The sequence below is a fragment of the Cloeon dipterum genome, chromosome X (assembly GCF_949628265.1).
Source record: "Cloeon dipterum chromosome X, ieCloDipt1.1, whole genome shotgun sequence".
NCBI lineage: Eukaryota > Metazoa > Arthropoda > Insecta > Ephemeroptera > Baetidae > Cloeon > Cloeon dipterum.
In genome coordinates, this window is record NC_088790.1 from 6,684,619 (window position 1) to 6,700,956 (window position 16,338).

At 38.5% G+C, this 16,338-nt stretch overlaps 3 protein-coding genes across 6 annotated transcripts; 2 read left to right on the top strand and 1 right to left on the bottom strand.

Moving 5' to 3' along the window:
* Positions 1-1,360: 1,360 nt before the first annotated feature.
* Positions 1,361-6,402, bottom strand: LOC135945827 (uncharacterized). 2 transcript variants are annotated; one of them, XM_065493730.1, is made up of 6 exons: positions 6,241-6,402; positions 3,268-3,429; positions 2,994-3,115; positions 2,636-2,902; positions 1,554-1,846; positions 1,361-1,493 (listed from the first exon to the last, which is right to left on the bottom strand). In XM_065493730.1, the coding sequence occupies exons 1-5, from the start codon at positions 6,308-6,310 to the stop codon at positions 1,592-1,594; spliced, it is 876 nt and encodes a 291-aa protein (XP_065349802.1). In that variant the 5' UTR covers positions 6,311-6,402; the 3' UTR covers positions 1,361-1,493; positions 1,554-1,591. The 2 variants fall into 2 exon arrangements, with proteins under 2 accessions (XP_065349802.1, XP_065349801.1); XM_065493729.1 differs by having other exon boundaries at positions 1,361-1,846.
* A 1,704-nt stretch (positions 6,403-8,106) lies between these two features.
* On the top strand, positions 8,107-12,082 carry LOC135946248 (angiogenic factor with G patch and FHA domains 1). 3 transcript variants are annotated; one of them, XM_065494380.1, is made up of 10 exons: positions 8,142-8,180; positions 8,244-8,366; positions 8,428-8,652; positions 8,738-8,965; positions 9,026-9,169; positions 9,230-9,377; positions 9,440-9,585; positions 9,640-9,795; positions 11,303-11,722; positions 11,851-12,082. In XM_065494380.1, exons 2-10 carry the CDS (start codon positions 8,286-8,288, stop codon positions 11,998-12,000), a joined length of 1,698 nt encoding a protein of 565 aa, XP_065350452.1. In that variant the 5' UTR covers positions 8,142-8,180; positions 8,244-8,285; the 3' UTR covers positions 12,001-12,082. The 3 variants fall into 3 exon arrangements, with proteins under 3 accessions (XP_065350453.1, XP_065350451.1, XP_065350452.1); XM_065494381.1 differs by having other exon boundaries at positions 8,107-8,366; positions 9,443-9,585; XM_065494379.1 differs by having other exon boundaries at positions 8,108-8,366.
* A 354-nt stretch (positions 12,083-12,436) lies between these two features.
* Positions 12,437-16,329, top strand: LOC135946622 (alkaline phosphatase 4-like). Its single transcript, XM_065494915.1, has 8 exons — positions 12,437-12,610; positions 13,719-13,942; positions 14,003-14,362; positions 14,789-14,990; positions 15,054-15,187; positions 15,252-15,450; positions 15,690-15,911; positions 15,973-16,329. Exons 1-8 carry the CDS (start codon positions 12,541-12,543, stop codon positions 16,164-16,166), a joined length of 1,605 nt encoding a protein of 534 aa, XP_065350987.1. The 5' UTR covers positions 12,437-12,540; the 3' UTR covers positions 16,167-16,329.
* Positions 16,330-16,338: the final 9 nt, after the last annotated feature.

Genomic DNA, 16,338 nt, shown 5'->3' on the forward strand with positions numbered 1-16,338 from the left:
AAAGGAAAAGTTTGACCTGCGAGTGACTTTTTTAATTGTGAAGCAGCGCGCCTCCTTATGATACACAGCCTAAATATGTGCACGGGCTAAAAAAACACCCTCAGAGGGTTCTGCGTTGCAAACTCGTCTCTCTGTCACAGTTGAAGCGAGTGAACGGCAACTGTGACTCGCGGCAATCGTGCCCAAAGTAAAATTTTCAGAATTTAATTAACTAGGAGCAGACTCGATTGTCATGTTATTATCTTGATATCAACACACATTTTAAATATATTCGATGCGAATTAAGCAGGAAATCAAAGATATTGCAAGCAGATTTTTTTATTTAGAGTAACATTACTTTTAGGCCACAACCACCTTCAAAAGACCCTCCCTAAGGACGAAACCCTGATGCCACACTCCTCCCCTTCCTACCATTTTAACTTAGGGCACGATTGCCGCGGGTCACAGTTACCTGTCACTCGAAAATAGCTGCGCGTGTAGAGGATGTGTTTCTTTTCCTCCCCAAATGGCCTGCCTCGGGCGCATCGCTGCATTAACTTGTTGTGACTGCCACCTGATGGCGTCAAAATTTACCCTGAGTTCACTTGTGCGCCCATGCGCACTGCAAGTTTAGGTAACTACTGTAATCAGGCAACCTGTTCAACTTCGATGCATTGCAGGAAGCCGAACTTGTAGGGCTGGATTAAATGGATTTGTATTTTTCCGACAGTTCCACAATAGATGGTCCTAAAAGTATTTTTGTTTCCAATTTTATCGTATCTTATAATATAGTTCCATCCAAATTGCTGAAAACTTAACAGCCACTCCCCGCTGGGATTTATCTTTATACTTTCATATCCATGCGAGGACATTAACAGAAATCACAACTTAAGAGTAATTCAAGAATATTCGAGAATTCGCATCAATTCCTTTGAAAACATTGTATTATTGTAGCAGTGGGAATTTAAACTGACTGAATGGATTTGGCATAATAATAATCATTTACCATATATTTATGCATTTTAAGATACCCGCCCTGTGCGAGGACAAAAGCGGTTTCTTACAGCAGATATGCTGTCCCGTATTATAATATTTATAATGTTATTTGTTCGCGAGATTTTGCTAGTTGTTCGCTATCAAGGGGTCACCCATCTCATTAAAATTGAAATAATAATTATAGCAAGACAGTGGAATAATAAATTTACTCAAAATTAACCTCACAAATTAGAATAAGTAGTGGCGAAATAGATCAACGCCCACAATTGTGTGATATATTATTTGTTTGATTAAAATATTGAGGAGAAAAATATTCCGCCAGTATTTTATACTTTACAGTAACAGCACATTTTCAACATTTTCCAGATAAGTAAAATGCATGGTGAAAAATATCACAAACATTTATTCAGATTTTTCATAAAATACACAAAAGTAAGAACGGACTAAAATTATTTAACTTCAGTTTTCACCTTGACTCTATTGCACATCTTTCATATAGAATACTTGTCATGCTAGCTCTGGTGAATATCAATTAATTATTGGGCCTGCTTTCATAAATAATAATAATAATAATTTACCTTTTGTACTGATTGAGCAAGCGTGAGCCAAAAAGCAATTAAATTTCTTGCAAGTTAATTGGGACTAATTTTCCGTCATCATCTACTTCTATGAATTCAGCGTCAGGGTCTGGCATGAAAAGACCTCCTTTCCTAGCCTGATCTTGCAGAATTTGATTGACCTTGAGGTCACCAGTCAGGTCGATCGGGGTCTCTGCTCCGGGGATGAGCTCCACATCTTCGTCTGTTGCACTTCTTGCAATCTGCTTGTGCTCATTCCACCTCTTAATAGTGTCCATAAGCGACTCTTGACTCTGCAAGGCCCATTTTACAACTTCATGCCTTGTCTTTATTTAAATTTTGATGTTATTTTGTGTCATCACTCATCACGCAAAAGCCAAAAAAATAACAAATGCTGATATATGTTGCTATTTTAATTCACAAAGAGGCAGTGCAAAGTTTAAGAGCTAGTTAGTTGCAAATGGAAAGTGCTAGAAATGTTGCTGAAAATGTTTATCTGTGCTATGGAGAATTTTAAAAAATAAAATAAAAGGACTATATAAAAGTGGGGATTTTTAAGAATTAGCATGCATGGGTAGTAGAGTAAAATTCATGCGTTAAATGATATCTTCAAATTATTATTTATTTAATTTAAACAGTTTCATTTGGTTGCAGTTTATTTGATATCTCGCATGTCATTCAAACTCTCCCGACTATACATATTACTAATTTGAGTATATACGATTGAAGTATTGTTTGCAGCTCTTAAGTTACAAATATTTCATGTCATCTAAATTGCTGCTTCCATAAAATCGTCCCATAAACTACAGTCTTTACCCATACTCCACGTTGCATTGCTACTAAATGGTACACAAAACACAATTTCCAACTTTACATTGGTGTGATCATTTATACAGTATTGCAAAACTTTTAGGTTAATTCTCGGTAAGAAAACATACAAAAGGATGCTAAGAGTGCACTTTTTGGATTTTTTTTTCAGTTTTTAGTGATTAGATGAGATTAATAAATCCATACTCGGCGCAGGCACGTTTTGAGAGAGAATATAGTGTGCAAAAGCTCCTCACACAAGTTTAGAGACCAACCTGGCTGGGAATCTCATTGTCCATTTCCTTTTCCAATGACTCGCCTGATTCGGTGGTTGTCACATCATTTTCAGGTGCTTTTTCTGAAGGGAGGTCGACTTCAACGATTTCCTCGACGGATGAACTCTCCGCCTCTACGGGCTGTTTCTTGGAGGCGTCCTTCTTAGGGCTGAAATCGATCACCTTGATACGGAAAACGGACTTGTGGCCGCCGTCTTCATTGTGATACTCAGTCTCGTTCACGGTCACAACGTGATCTCCGACCACCTGAAAATGAAAATCATTCCACAAATGATAAAACATCCTCCCAACAAAGATTTCACAATTTGAAGGTAAACTAATTTTTAAATGCGCTCACCGTCGAGGTAGAGGTTGACTTGGAAGGAGGACCATTGGGGCCATCAACCGCTGGGAAACCAAAGGAGTGGAAGTTGGGGGTAGGGAGACGATCAAACTGGTCCCTCATTCTCTTGAAAATACCTGAAATAATACGAAAATAATTGTATATTTGCCTTTTTAAAAAAAATCAGGATCAAAATACTGCCGGCGAAGTCCATCACATTAAAAACGCCTGTAATATGTTTATTATACGATCCCGCCGTGAGCTTGTCCAGTAATTTAACACAACTTACCATCCAGCATCGTGTTTAGAGAGTAAGTTCCGGCAGTAGGATGGAAAGGTGACGGCACCGCGGGCACCTCGCTGTAGTCGGGGGCAGACTCGGACTGTGAATCTTCTGAGCTGACCTCATCGCTGAAGCTAGGGACGCGGAAGAATGGGTGGTTGAAGATATCTAAAACATAGATTAAACATCTCAATTAAAAAGATACTCGTACTATAATAGATTAAACATTTTCATTTTTTTCGGTTCCACACTCCACAACTGAACAGATTGATAGTTAAAAAAAGAACCTCCTTATATTTTTTCAACAGCGAAACACATTGGTGATCATTTATGGTCGACTTTCTGACAAACCAGATCAGATTTCACCCACAATTAAACTACCGCAGAAAAAATAATTTTCAATGAAATGATTAAACGTTAAGATAACCATCTTTATTTTAAATGATGTTTTTCGCTTGTAAAGCGTGGCCAACTATAAACAATTGCTGCTGAATCGCAAACACTTCGGCGAAGTATCGTCAATGATTATATCATGTTCGTGATCAATTTAATGCCAAGAGGCGAGGCTACGCCTGTGAAGTCACGTCCAATTAATTTTGGCTTTAGAATGCAAATTATCACCTCTGCATACTGAAGCTTTGAATGCAAATTTTGCATCAAGGTCGCACGTATATCATTTTTATTTATTTTCCATAGTCAATGCAACATGTGAAGGGTACTAATTTCCAAAGTCTATTCGAAACAAACTAACCGAAAATAGTAAAATGAAAAAACATTCACTAAGAGTTGAGAACTAAAAACAAAAAATCGGAGCCAAAAACACACGAAGGTTTTGTGCGGCGAGATGGAACGCGCAATGCATGCTGTGAATGTAGTCCACAGTGGTGCCCACGTTAGATAAGCTCTTCCCCTCGCGCTACATCCGTCCCCGACACAAAAATTGTCCACATCAGCCAGCCTGGTACCCGCAGCGAAAGAGTGTGCGCAATTAATTCCCGTATCAAGCCGCGTTTTCCTCGGCTTTGAAAAAACCAGAAGCCTTTTGGCTTCTTTTCCTGCTCGCTTTTTTATAATATCAAATGTCTCGACCACACGACCTTCGACTGGCTGAGATTTAACAAGCGTGAACGACATTTTTAGTTTGTTTTACTTAATTTAGTGCTACCCGGAGCAGAATAACGAGTTTTCAGTGCTCATGCAAGTGGATCTGTGCCCCTTTTTTGTTGGGACCTATATACTGACGCATCGTCTCGCTAACATGAAACTGGTCCGCTGCGCCAAAACATACTAACTTGATTTTAAAACATAGTTCATCACCATCACGTGTTGAACGCAACCAGAGAACGAAAAGAATGACCTACAAAAATTTTAATTATCACTTTAAAAGGAAACCGTGTGTTGTAAAAAATATAATTTTCTTGACAGACACCCACTTCCTCATACTGCCGGAATGAATCATTCTCTTAATAACATCATCGTCATTAAACGTTTCAGAATATCATTGGACAAAACTGTTAAAGATACGCCAAAAGTGTTTCAATTTTTACTAAATTATCTGTTTGTGAATTGGGCTTTTAGGCGAGTGTCGAAACAGAAAAGTGCAGACGAAGAAGGTTAACAGTGAATATGTGTCGAGCGCTTGGAAGCTTCTCGAGACGCTCCAACCGGCCAACATTGCGGCTAATGAATTCCAGGTGCGTTTGTCCTTTACGACCTTTACCAATAACTCCGGAGTGACGTGTCTATAAGTGAGTCAAATTGGAGAAGGCTGTATTGTGTTCGTGGCACGCCGCAGAAGCATGCAACTGCTGACGAGTTTTATTTTTGAAAACAATGACCAGAAATACATATTTATAAAATAGGGATCTTAAAACTGGAACGCAAAACACGCACATTTATTTTATTTTCTTTGCCGCAGTTTTATCAGCCCGTTGAATTAACCTCGACAGCTTCCGTAGTTCAATGCTAAAGAAATGTAAGCCAAAATGCTCAAACAAAAAGAATAAAAATAAACAAGCATGTGACTGCAAATTTAACTTGGTCATCATCTTCTGTATGCTCAACAATAAACATTGAAAACTATTGACCTTGGAACTCTATTGTGGATGTGAAGCATCAATTATTCTATATTAGTCTGCTCATAACAAGCAGCTATAATCATCATAAAATATAATGTGACCATGTTAATTATCAAGGATCAGCCCTCCCAGTGCGAGGATCATCTCAATGATGTTATGAATAGCAAATTGAGCGTCAGTAAGAATTGTCAATTTTAAACCACACGTCAAGCACGAAATAAGAGGCATTTCGAAATGCCTTGTTCAAACTGAACACGATAAATGGTCCGTTCGCTTGGAGTATTATCATAACTGTTTCCAACTACACCGACCGCTGTGAGAAATGAGCGCCCAATGACTTCTTTATATCAATTGCTTCTAGAAACTTCTGACCTCACGTGTCAGAAGAAGGGCACAGGGAAAACCTTAAGCATAATAATTTAGTCATCGGTCTACTGCTGTAATAACGCCATTTAAGCAGCTTTCAACAAAGTTAGTTCTTAATACAAACATGCTTAAAAACTGCACTGCCAATGAAAGAGCACAGACTAACGAGGAATAAAAAAATGCTCAAATAATATCAAAGTACGAAAAAAATTAAGAAACCTCTCTCTGAGAATTTGTAATACAAATAACATATTCAAATATTTAAAAAATACAAACTCTTGGAAAAAAATACCACTAAAATAAGTGTTTTAAGCTGCATCAAATTTTAAGTGTGATCATTTGTCTCTCATCTCTTTTTGACTAATACTGGCAAAAAGATTTTAAATTTTTGACTTCAAATTTACAACTGTCAGTGTTAGTAAAATAATATTAATTTTAATTCAAATTATTATATTGAAACACTGTCTTAATTACAGAAATAATAGTTTCTTCGTAGAATAAGGTGTATTTTTAAGGTAAAAAGCAATAAACTCACCATAAGGATTTCTAGCCGGCTTGGATTGGGCCACAAGGGCCAGGGCGAGCACCAGGAAAATCGTTTTCATCGTGCGAGCTGCTCTTCCTCTACTTTACTGAGCTGTGGGGCCATCAGCAACCAGACCGTATATAAAATGATGAAGCGCCCCACCAAGGCGGCCACTCGTTGACGTCACTTTTGTCTCTCTGTTTTGATATAATACGCTTTGCGCTCGTATTCGCACAAGCCACGCTGCTGCTGGTGGGTATAATAGCTCGCAGCGCATTTTAATACTTGATTTTTTGTCTTCCCACCACGGTTGAGAAAAGAATTCGAGGAAAACGACGACGCACTGACATCATCCACTTTGAATGGCAATTAAACTCATGTTTTTATTTCTTGGGTGTGCGGTAATGCAAAAAGAGATGTAAACAAATTGGCCTTTGATTCATGCGGTTGTGTGTTGTGTTATGCTTTGTTTTATAAGGAATTTTGACCACTCATTTTATGAAACACTTATATGAGGGAGACATCGTGGTTTCGTGTCATTTGACGCTTTTATTTTACCCAAGAATGCTGCAAAAAAGTTACACTATTTTTATGTTAAATAAAGGAAAAGTGAAAAACAAGCAAACTTTAATTATTATTAATCAACATCCAAAATCTTTATCAGTTATTTTATGTTTTTGTTATTGTTATATTTGTATGCTCTTCATATCAATTTGCAATGGCTCATTCAGAGTACAAAGATCTTCTTTGCACGTCAAGAAGGAGCAAAGGTCCACATTGCGAAACAACAAAATAACTTTTTCCCTGTATGAGCATATATTTGTATTTGCATTTTTTGCGTATTTTGAATTTTATTCCGTTCATGGTTTAAAATCTATTGCAACACCATAAAATTTAAATAATAATATAACGTCTAGAAAAGTCTTATCAGCTCACATGAAGTTCGTGAAATTGATTGACACAAAAGATAACTCTTGATGACAATTCCATCTCTGCACCACGTATTTTCATACCTGGGGACTAGTTCTTTTTAGATTTAAGACCATTAAAACATAAATTCTAGTCGGTATTTATATATTATATACTTTTTTAGCAGTGCAGGAGATACAATTCAAAATTTTAGTAATTTCTTCATTGCGATATTACCAAAAAAATATATTTTCTACATAAAACCTCACAATCAGTTCTTTTTACTTTATCGGTACCAATCTTTTCAAGTTATTAAATAAATGCATATAATGATGGATGCAGGTGTGAAGAAAATAAATTAATTTTTATGCATCTAATGAGTCGAGAAGTGCTTACGAAAACGGCGAAGGCAATCTTTACTTATGCTATGTACTTAAAAATAAATCATTTGAAAGATGATATTTTGCAAGAATCAAGTGTGACTCATGCAGCTATTGTGATCGCGAAATGGTAAGACGAGGAAAAAGTGGAAAAGCTTGTCTTCTCCTCTGAAAATTGCAGTGTTGGACGCAAGAGACACTGAGCGATGCAATAATTTTTTGTAGGCGTCACAAAAATAAACAATGAAATCATCCAAATTGAGATTCGTGCGTAAAGGATGAGGGCACAATTAAATCGCGATGTGGGCGCAAAAAGTGCAGGCGTGGTATGTATATAGTCTGCCGCTCAAGGACTAATTTGTGATTTGCAAATACGCGGTGGTGTGTGTAATCAATGTGACGTGCAATGAGTGCAATTGATGAATAAGTTATTAATTATTCATGCAAAAGCAAAGTACATGATTCTGAATCTGAATTATTCGTTGAGAGCGCAAAATGTTTTTTCGTTATTGGCATCGCTCTTTGCACGAGGATTTGGCGCTGGAATTTAAACAAAAAAGCCACGTGACTTTGTGTCAGGATTCTGATTCTACGCCTCCTCGAAAATTGTTGTCACACACGTTATATTATTTCACATTTCTTCAATTGGAAAAGAAAAACGTCGTTTCTTCCCTGTTTTTTGTCTTCTACTGATAATTTAAAACATTGCTGTTAAAATTTAAGAAGAAACTGCCTTCCTAGGAAGAGAATTACGTTCGAGAATAGATGGAAGGATTGAAGGAAGAAGAGGCCTCGACCTCATCTCCGCCGCCGGGGTCTCCGTCAGCACCAGCAGTTGTCCAGATGGCACAGACAGCAGGTTTTCCGGGCAGAGCGGCTAAAACTAACCGAATGCCTTCTTCGACAGGTTGCGAAGGACGAGCCAGAGCTGGAGGGAGACCGAGACGGTGCAAAGACACCCGAAATGAAGGTGGAAGCGCCCGAGGTCAGGCTGAACCCTGAATTGGCCGAATTCGAGGTACCTGAGAATATTGTGGACCAGATTGGCGAATTGCCTCAGGTGCAAGAGTACATCGTCGACCTGCACCGAACCATCAGGTCGTTCAAAACTGCCACAGCTGCACTGCAACAGGTTTGTTATTTTTTCCCACCAAAACCGTGAATTTGTGTAACAAAATGCTTTATTTTGAACTTAAAATTGCATTATTGTCATTTAGTTACATTCCGGAGGAAGCTCTAGCAATGGAAAAGGAGTTCTAATGCCTAAGAAGAAAAAGAAAATTGAGCTCGTAAGCACAACTACTGATGAGTCATGGGTTCCGGGAATGTCGATTGCTGACCAAGTGAAAGAAATCGCCGAGAGTGCTGTGCAAGAGACTGGTTTTGTTTACCAAGAGAGTCTGGGCCTGTATTATGACAGCAGCACTGGTTATTATTATGACCAGGTGCCAAATCTTCCTTAGAAATTTCAGAACAACATCATTACTCTCTAAAATCTATTTCAGAACACAGGGCTCTATTATGACGGCGTCAACAAGACTTACTACACTTGCGATGACAGCACTGGCGTGTTTTCGGTTTATCACCAACAGCAGGAGAAGGACCCCGAGGAGGAAAGACGGGAGCACTGGGAACAAGAATTGGAGCGAGTAAACTAACAGTTTGATTGATGCTAATGTGCATTAATTAATTAATTAAATTGTGCGTAGAAAAAGCGGGAGCTGCTGACTCAAGTTAAAAAGCGGAATGCTAAGAGAAAGAAGGAGCAAAAAATTGAAGAAGAGGAGGGTGAATGTTCCTCTGACTCGGAGGTAGAGTCTTACGACTACTACAAGAGGAAAAAACCCACCAAAGAAAGTGAGTAAAACAAAACTACACTTCCAACAGAATCTTAATGTTCATAATAATGCATTATGTAGAAGTACAACAAGCGCATCACAAACTGCCGTCAGCTGACGAAATTGATCCATGCATGAGGATAATCGTTCAAAAGACCGACGTAGCAAAACTAAAGCTTGGATCCTTGTTCATTGTGACCTGCACAGGCGGCACCCTTGGTCGCGAGGTTTGTCGCTCACCTCCCCCGTAATAAAATCAATTAAATCTTTGTCCTCTTTAGGGAAGTCATCACTGCATCACTGTGCCAGATTTGAATGTCAGCAAATCACATTGCAATTTTTCCTATGACGACTGTGGCTACTGGATCACCGATTCTGGAAGCACTAATGGCACTTGGTTGGACAAGAAGAAACTCAAAGTCCATGTTCCGAAGCAGGTAATTTTTTTATTTTCATCATAAATTGTACACTGCATTGCTCGTGATGCTATTTTGTTGTTCTATAGGCTAGTTTTTTTATCATATTTAATGATCAAGAAGGGCAGAAAATACGACGACTTGTTTTACAATGACACCTTAACATTTTTGTTGTGTGAGAGACTATAAATTTCTGGACGCTATTTAGCCATCTAATGCTTTGAGTGTTAACAAAAATAATGCTATCAGAACATTTTTAAGCTATACCAGGTTATCATTTAGAAGAACAAGACAATCACCAATGATGCTGGAGTTAGCAATATCCACAATCCACAATTTTCACTGAAATTTGCTACATTACAATTTTCCTCAAATCCACCACTTTAAAGAGATCCAAAAACGTTTCTGTGAATGAATCCACAACTTGTGGATGCACCCACTAAAGTAAGGACTCGTCTACAAATTTAAAAAATCGCCAAAAATGTTGGATGCGTCCTAAAGAAAGGTTTTTTTCCGAGTTTTTGGTTCTTATTAAGGTCAAAAAATGTTAATGTTGCTAACTTCAGCATCATTAAAACCCTCAACAAGAAAAATTAAGGAATCTATTCTTATATATATATATATATTCGATTGCTTATGCCAACATCTTTTGAAGTTGCGCTCGCGGCCGCTTTGAACCGCGGGTTCATGAGAATCAAAAATTATTTTGAAGAAATGGCGTTTTCACGGAAGCAGCAGCTATTTTTGAATCACTTCCCCGCCCAAGCAAAGCTAGGTCCTCGTATATATATATATATATATATATATATATATATATATATATATATATATATATATATATATATATATATATATATATATATATATATATATATATATATATATATATATATATATATATATAAATCATACTTTAGTTTTTTTACTACGTTCTTGAAAGTATTTCCATTTTTCATTCCGTCTGATATTTTGTTTACCTTTTTAATATCTTAAAAATTATGTTACCCTGGTCTAATGTTTTCCGTAATTCCTTTGCCGATAAAATTGGAATTTTAATGTCATTTTTAATGTTATGCTACCAGTCAAGTTATTTTGAGGATATCAGCCTACAGCTCTTTTTTATTGCTTATGAAATTTTAAGAGTGATCAGTGTGCCAATAAATTTCCTAGTAAGATAAATTTTTATTTGTTACATATTATTTATTGGACACTATTGGTGTACGACTTAATTGCAATTTTTGTTTCTTATAACAGGCAGCTTGGGACATTGTTAAAGGTTTTTTGATACAGTCGAGCAAATGATACATTCATACTGTACTAGTAAGCGGAGAATCACAATAGATACATTTACAATTTTCAGTAACTTGAAGATGAAAACTTTTATACGAGCAGATGAGGAAATGATAGCCATGAAAGGAATAATATATATCTTTTTAACATAGCCCTATCTTTACAGTTTGTATTAGTCCAATCAAATTTAGACAGCAGCATATTTTTAAGAAGTTATTTGTAAAATTAAATTTTGCAGGTTATGCACGGCAGTATCCTGCGAGTGGCCAATACCATCCTCCTGTGCCACATTCACCCTGGTCAAGAAACGTGTGGCCACTGCGAACCAGGCTTGGTGCAACAGCCAGAAGCTGCCGCAACCGCTGCCATTCCTGCTGACAAATCCAAGGACTACAAGGGAGAGCTGCTGCGATTGAAGAGGAAGTTCGCCCTTTCAGGGGTGGGCGAGACTGAAGCATCGCTGGCGCCAGGCTACGTGGATCGAGCAGACCGCAGGAGGGTCACTGTCGGCTCCCAGCATCACGGAGAGAAGACGGAGGCTGCGTCTGTGCAGGCGGCTGTGCCCCAGACCAACAAGGGTTTCAAGATGCTTGAAAAGATGGGCTGGAAAACTGGGGAGTCACTTGGCAAGGATGGAACAACCGGAATCACAGAACCAGTAAGTTTTATTTTCCATTTTCAACTGCCATTCTTTCAAGAAAAAATCATTGTGCTTTAAAGAGAGAAAAGTTTTGTAGTTGTAGCATTGATATCCTCTTATTACAAAATGCAATCGCTTTGTTTCAGATTTTGGTAGACAAACGAGCAGACAAAACTGGTCTTGGTTTGGAATCCATTCCTCTTCCCCCAGAGATGGACCGGAAAGACAAGCGACGCCAAGAGGCGTGGAACAAGGCCAGAGATAGATTTTTGAACATCCCTGAGCCACCGTCATAAAATATTGTTTCTCCAGATCTCCTGCCTTTGTCAATTCCTCTCAAACAAATAAAATAAATATTTGTTCCGTTAAATATTCAAACTTTTTGCGTTTCTGTTCTTGTTTCTTATGAAATTTTGACAATTTTTTTCAATTTAGTGGACAGGATCGAAAATTTAAAAACTGCAGATCATTCTACAGTAATTAAAGTGCAAGAAAATAACTATTTTAAGAGCTGTGAAATCGGTGCTGTCGCGGCGGTTGGTGCACCTTTTATTATTGGGTCACTCTTTCCATTCAACGTATTCCTCGCCCAGTCTGCACGAAAAGTCTTGCGGCGGTCCTTTGTCAGGAGTATAGGTCGTTAGTATTCCTTGGAGCACTTGGCTTTCACCTAAATTTTCAAAATAGCGTGGCGATCCTGATTGACTGGCTGGCTGCGGTTGCACAACACGCGCCGCCGCTTGATTGCCCAGCACAAAGGAGATACCCCACTGGCAGGCTTCTAAGGCCGTGCGCGCTTGAACCAATACATTATTCATTCACTGAGTGGACCTACGATGCGTTGCCCACCGCTCCTGCTTACGCTAGTCTTAGCTCTAGCTACCTACTCCGCAGCAACTATTGAAGGTAGGGGTGTCTTACTTTTTAATTAATGTAATGAAAATTCTAAAGTGGGAAGGGAGTATTTTTTAGCCTTGTTTAATTCCATTCAGATATATTTATTAAATGGGATTTTACGCAGCTGAATCAATCAAATTTCTGTTATTAAACGAAAGATAATTTTTACCGAAAAATCTGCAACACATAATTTATATTTTGAAGTTAGAATTAAAAAAGACCTTCAGAGCTCATAAAATAGAATATATTTTTTCAATTTTGAATTCATAATAAAAATTTGCGCTAAATTCTTATGTTAATTTATTATCAGCGGCGGATAAAAAGTAGTCCCTCACCATATATCTGTATTTCTTCTATACTCAAGAAAAAATCCAAAATAGCAAAATGCTTTCCTAAAAATTCATTTAAAAAATTTTTACGTTGCAAAATTCATACGTTGTATTAACCACTATAGAATTTAGTGCCTTCTATTTTAAAATACTGCTATATTCCCTGCAATTTTATATACTGCCATAAATGTTTAAATGAAATAGGTAGCGCGAGCACATCATACTGCTGACAATATTTTTAACTGGCTCACAGTCAGCATTATTTAATGTAAAAGTAATCATATTCGCAATATTTAGTGTGCTTGTTTGCCGTTTCTTTGCATTATTTTGATTTTATATATGACTCTGACTATTCAAGGTATAAACAAGTTAATAAATAAACTTGTAATGCAACTTTTTACTTTGACAGAAGGTGTGGGAAACTGTTGCACGGCTCAATAATTATACATTAAACGGTTCTTGACTTGTTCAGTACGGGCGCCTGGTCATGGCGCCTCTCAGGTCAGTAACAGACCCAAGAGTGTAACGACAGAAACACAGTTTCAAAATGAGAGATTTTGTTCTACTTCTTGCTATTCTCGAGATGCACTCATTATTGGTTCATATACTAATAACGGATGTTCTACTCTCGATCACAACTACCTAAAAAAGCATATATAGGCTTTTACGAACTTCAACAAACACATATTAAACATTTTAAAAACGCGATAGTTGTCTGGAGCAAAACTTTAAAATAATAATATTAAATGACGGTAAAGTATTTAACGGTCTTCGCTTTTTCATTACAGAAAAGGATTACTGGATGAATTTAGGCCGTTCGCACCTGGAGCATGTTCTTTCCAAGCAACCGAACAAAAACCTCGCCAAAAACGTAATACTTTTCGTTGGGGATGGCATGGGCCTGGCTACCGTGACAGCTGCCAGGATATTTAAGGGGCAGCAACAAGGCATGGAAGGAGCAGAAAAAGGCTCTCTAGTTTGGGAAACTTTCCCTGATGTGGGCCTAGTCAAGGTAATAAAACTCCAAAATTATCTGTGAATACTCGTTTCTACTGCAAGCAACTCAATGCAGACTTACAACGTGGACAAGCAGGTGCCTGACTCGGCAGGAACGGGCACTGCGATTTTCACCGGCGTGAAGACTAACATGGGAGTGGTCGGGGTGGACGCCAGGGTGCCGAAGGGAAAGTGCGACGCCGCGCAGGTCAAGAAGGCCTCGCTCGACTCCATCATGCAGTGGGCGCAAGCGTCCGGAAAACTCACAGGCTTCGTCACCACGACCAGGGTGACGCATGCGACCCCCTCGTCAACCTATGCACGCAGCCCTCACAGGGAATGGGAGTGCAACGCAAAAATTCCTATTGGAGCGAAAAACTGCGTGAAGGATATCGCCAGGCAACTTATTGAGGATGAGCCAGGACGAAATTTACGGGTAATTTTAAAATGTTCATTTCTATGAGTTAAAAAATTTAAGGTTTTTTTCAATTCAAGATGATATTTCTTGATTTACTTATTGCGAGTTTTAGCAAATTATGTTTTTAACGGCGCATTAATGATTTATATTCTCTCTTTTATGATGCAAGAGAGTTGAAGAGAGAGTGAGTGACACAGTCTTGACGTCAGGGACACTCTTTGTAATTCTAAATAAAACTTTTAGAAATACGCATAAGGGAAAGGGTAATGATTAAAATGTATATGAATTAAATATTAAGTGTATTTGACACCTTTTAACGCGTTTTAAAGTATAATAAACCTTCGTGGGTATTTTATCTTGAAAAATAGCTTTAAATGAAAACAGCATAATTTTATATTAAGAATGTTGCTTCTCTATTTGTAATTTTGATACAAATTGATTTAGGTTATTTTCGGAGGTGGTTTGTCTCCAATGGGCGTTACGAACTACACTGGTCCTGACGAAGAGGTTTGCAAACGCACCGACGGCCGAAACTTGGCCGACGAGTGGGTGCGCGACAAAGAGAGCGCCGGTGTCCGCGCTACGTTCGTTCGCAACAACGGAGAGCTGGCGAGGGTCACGCCCGGCGAGCACGACGCTGTCATGGGTTTGCATTGCAAAAGACCTCGACGGTCGTAAAATTTAAATGTTTTTTCCCTCGCAAATGTAGGTTTATTTGCGACGAACCACATGGAATATGACGCAGCGAGAGACCAAGGGCCGGAAGGCAGTCCATCTTTGCTCAATATGACCACCACGGCGATGCGACTGCTCCAGAAAGGCCCCAATGGATTTTTGCTAATGGCACGTGACAAGACTTAGATCAGATTGCGAAAGATACAAAAAATTAATTAGTAATTTATAACAGGTCGAGGGTGGTCTAATCGACCAAGCGCATCATCAAAACTACGCCCGGCTGGCGCTCATGGAGACCGTCGGCATGGAGGCGACGGTGCAGGCTGTCTTGGAAATGACCTCCAGAGAGGACACTCTGGTCATTGTCACTGCCGACCACTCGCACACAATGACTATGAATGGATATCCGGCACGTGGCAACGATATTCTTGGTAACGCACTATGTCAACGATTAATTGTCAGAGCTGACAAGTAATGGAGAGTAAACGGAGATAAAAATCTTTATTGATTTTATTGATCATGTGCCAGTAACGTAGCGGCATAAAGAGCAGGCAGCACCTTGAAATTGGTGCTGCGCACGTTGCCTACCTACACAAATTCTTATATTTGTGTGTATCTGATCTCATTTAGCGTTTTATTTTTTTGTTTTTAAAATATTTTTATTTCGCAGGCATGGCTCACAATAGTACGAAAAAGCAATTATTTGAGACATTAACCTACGCAAATGGACCAGGGCTTTATGACCACCTCAACAACGCAACAGACACGAGCAGCGTGTACCTGAATCCCAGTCAGATGGCGAATCGCAGCGATATTCACTACCGGCATTTCTCCCCCATCGGAATCAAATCCGAAACGCATGGTGGCGAGGACATCGCCGTTTACGCAATCGGTGAACAGATTTTCTAACTGTGGTAATCAGTTGTAATATATTGATTTGCATCTTTTTACAGGTCCATTTTCGCATCTTTTTAACGGAGTCCATGAACAGAATTATATTGCCCACGCAATCAGCTGCGCCGGCCAGTTTGGTCCCAATGCTGATATGTGCAAATCAACAAAATCAGCAGCAACAGGCTTTGGTTCAAAAACGCTTCCAATTGCAATTATGTTGATTTTTATATTTGTTCGAATCACATTGTTATGACTTTAGCAACAAACGATCCAGAAACTCTGTTTTTCTAATGTGTTTTTTCAAGATAATTTATTTTTTTATCATTGATATTTTATGCTGTCATTCGTCGCATTGAAATTTTAGTGGAAAAATACGATATTTCAAAAGCATGAATAAATTTTACTGATTACAACCATTACTGATT

Excerpts from the sequence above, each read along its gene's own strand:
- LOC135946248 (XM_065494379.1), top strand. The coding sequence starts at position 8,286 with ATGGAAGGATTGAAGGAAGAAGAGGCCTCGACCTCATCTCCGCCGCCG. Across the intron at positions 8,966-9,025 it reads CTGGTTATTATTATGACCAG|AACACAGGGCTCTATTATGA; the intron begins GTGCCAAATCTT and ends AATCTATTTCAG. Across the intron at positions 9,170-9,229 it reads GGGAACAAGAATTGGAGCGA|AAAAAGCGGGAGCTGCTGAC; the intron begins GTAAACTAACAG and ends AATTGTGCGTAG.
- LOC135945827 (XM_065493730.1), bottom strand. The coding sequence starts at position 6,310 with ATGAAAACGATTTTCCTGGTGCTCGCCCTGGCCCTTGTGGCCCAATCC. Across the intron at positions 3,116-3,267 it reads TCTAAACACGATGCTGGATG|GTATTTTCAAGAGAATGAGG; the intron begins GTAAGTTGTGTT and ends GTATTATTTCAG. Across the intron at positions 1,847-2,635 it reads ACAATGAGATTCCCAGCCAG|AGTCAAGAGTCGCTTATGGA; the intron begins GTTGGTCTCTAA and ends TGGGCCTTGCAG.
- LOC135946622 (XM_065494915.1), top strand. The coding sequence starts at position 12,541 with ATGCGTTGCCCACCGCTCCTGCTTACGCTAGTCTTAGCTCTAGCTACC. Across the intron at positions 14,991-15,053 it reads CGAGCACGACGCTGTCATGG|GTTTATTTGCGACGAACCAC; the intron begins GTTTGCATTGCA and ends TCGCAAATGTAG. Across the intron at positions 15,451-15,689 it reads ACGTGGCAACGATATTCTTG|GCATGGCTCACAATAGTACG; the intron begins GTAACGCACTAT and ends TTTATTTCGCAG.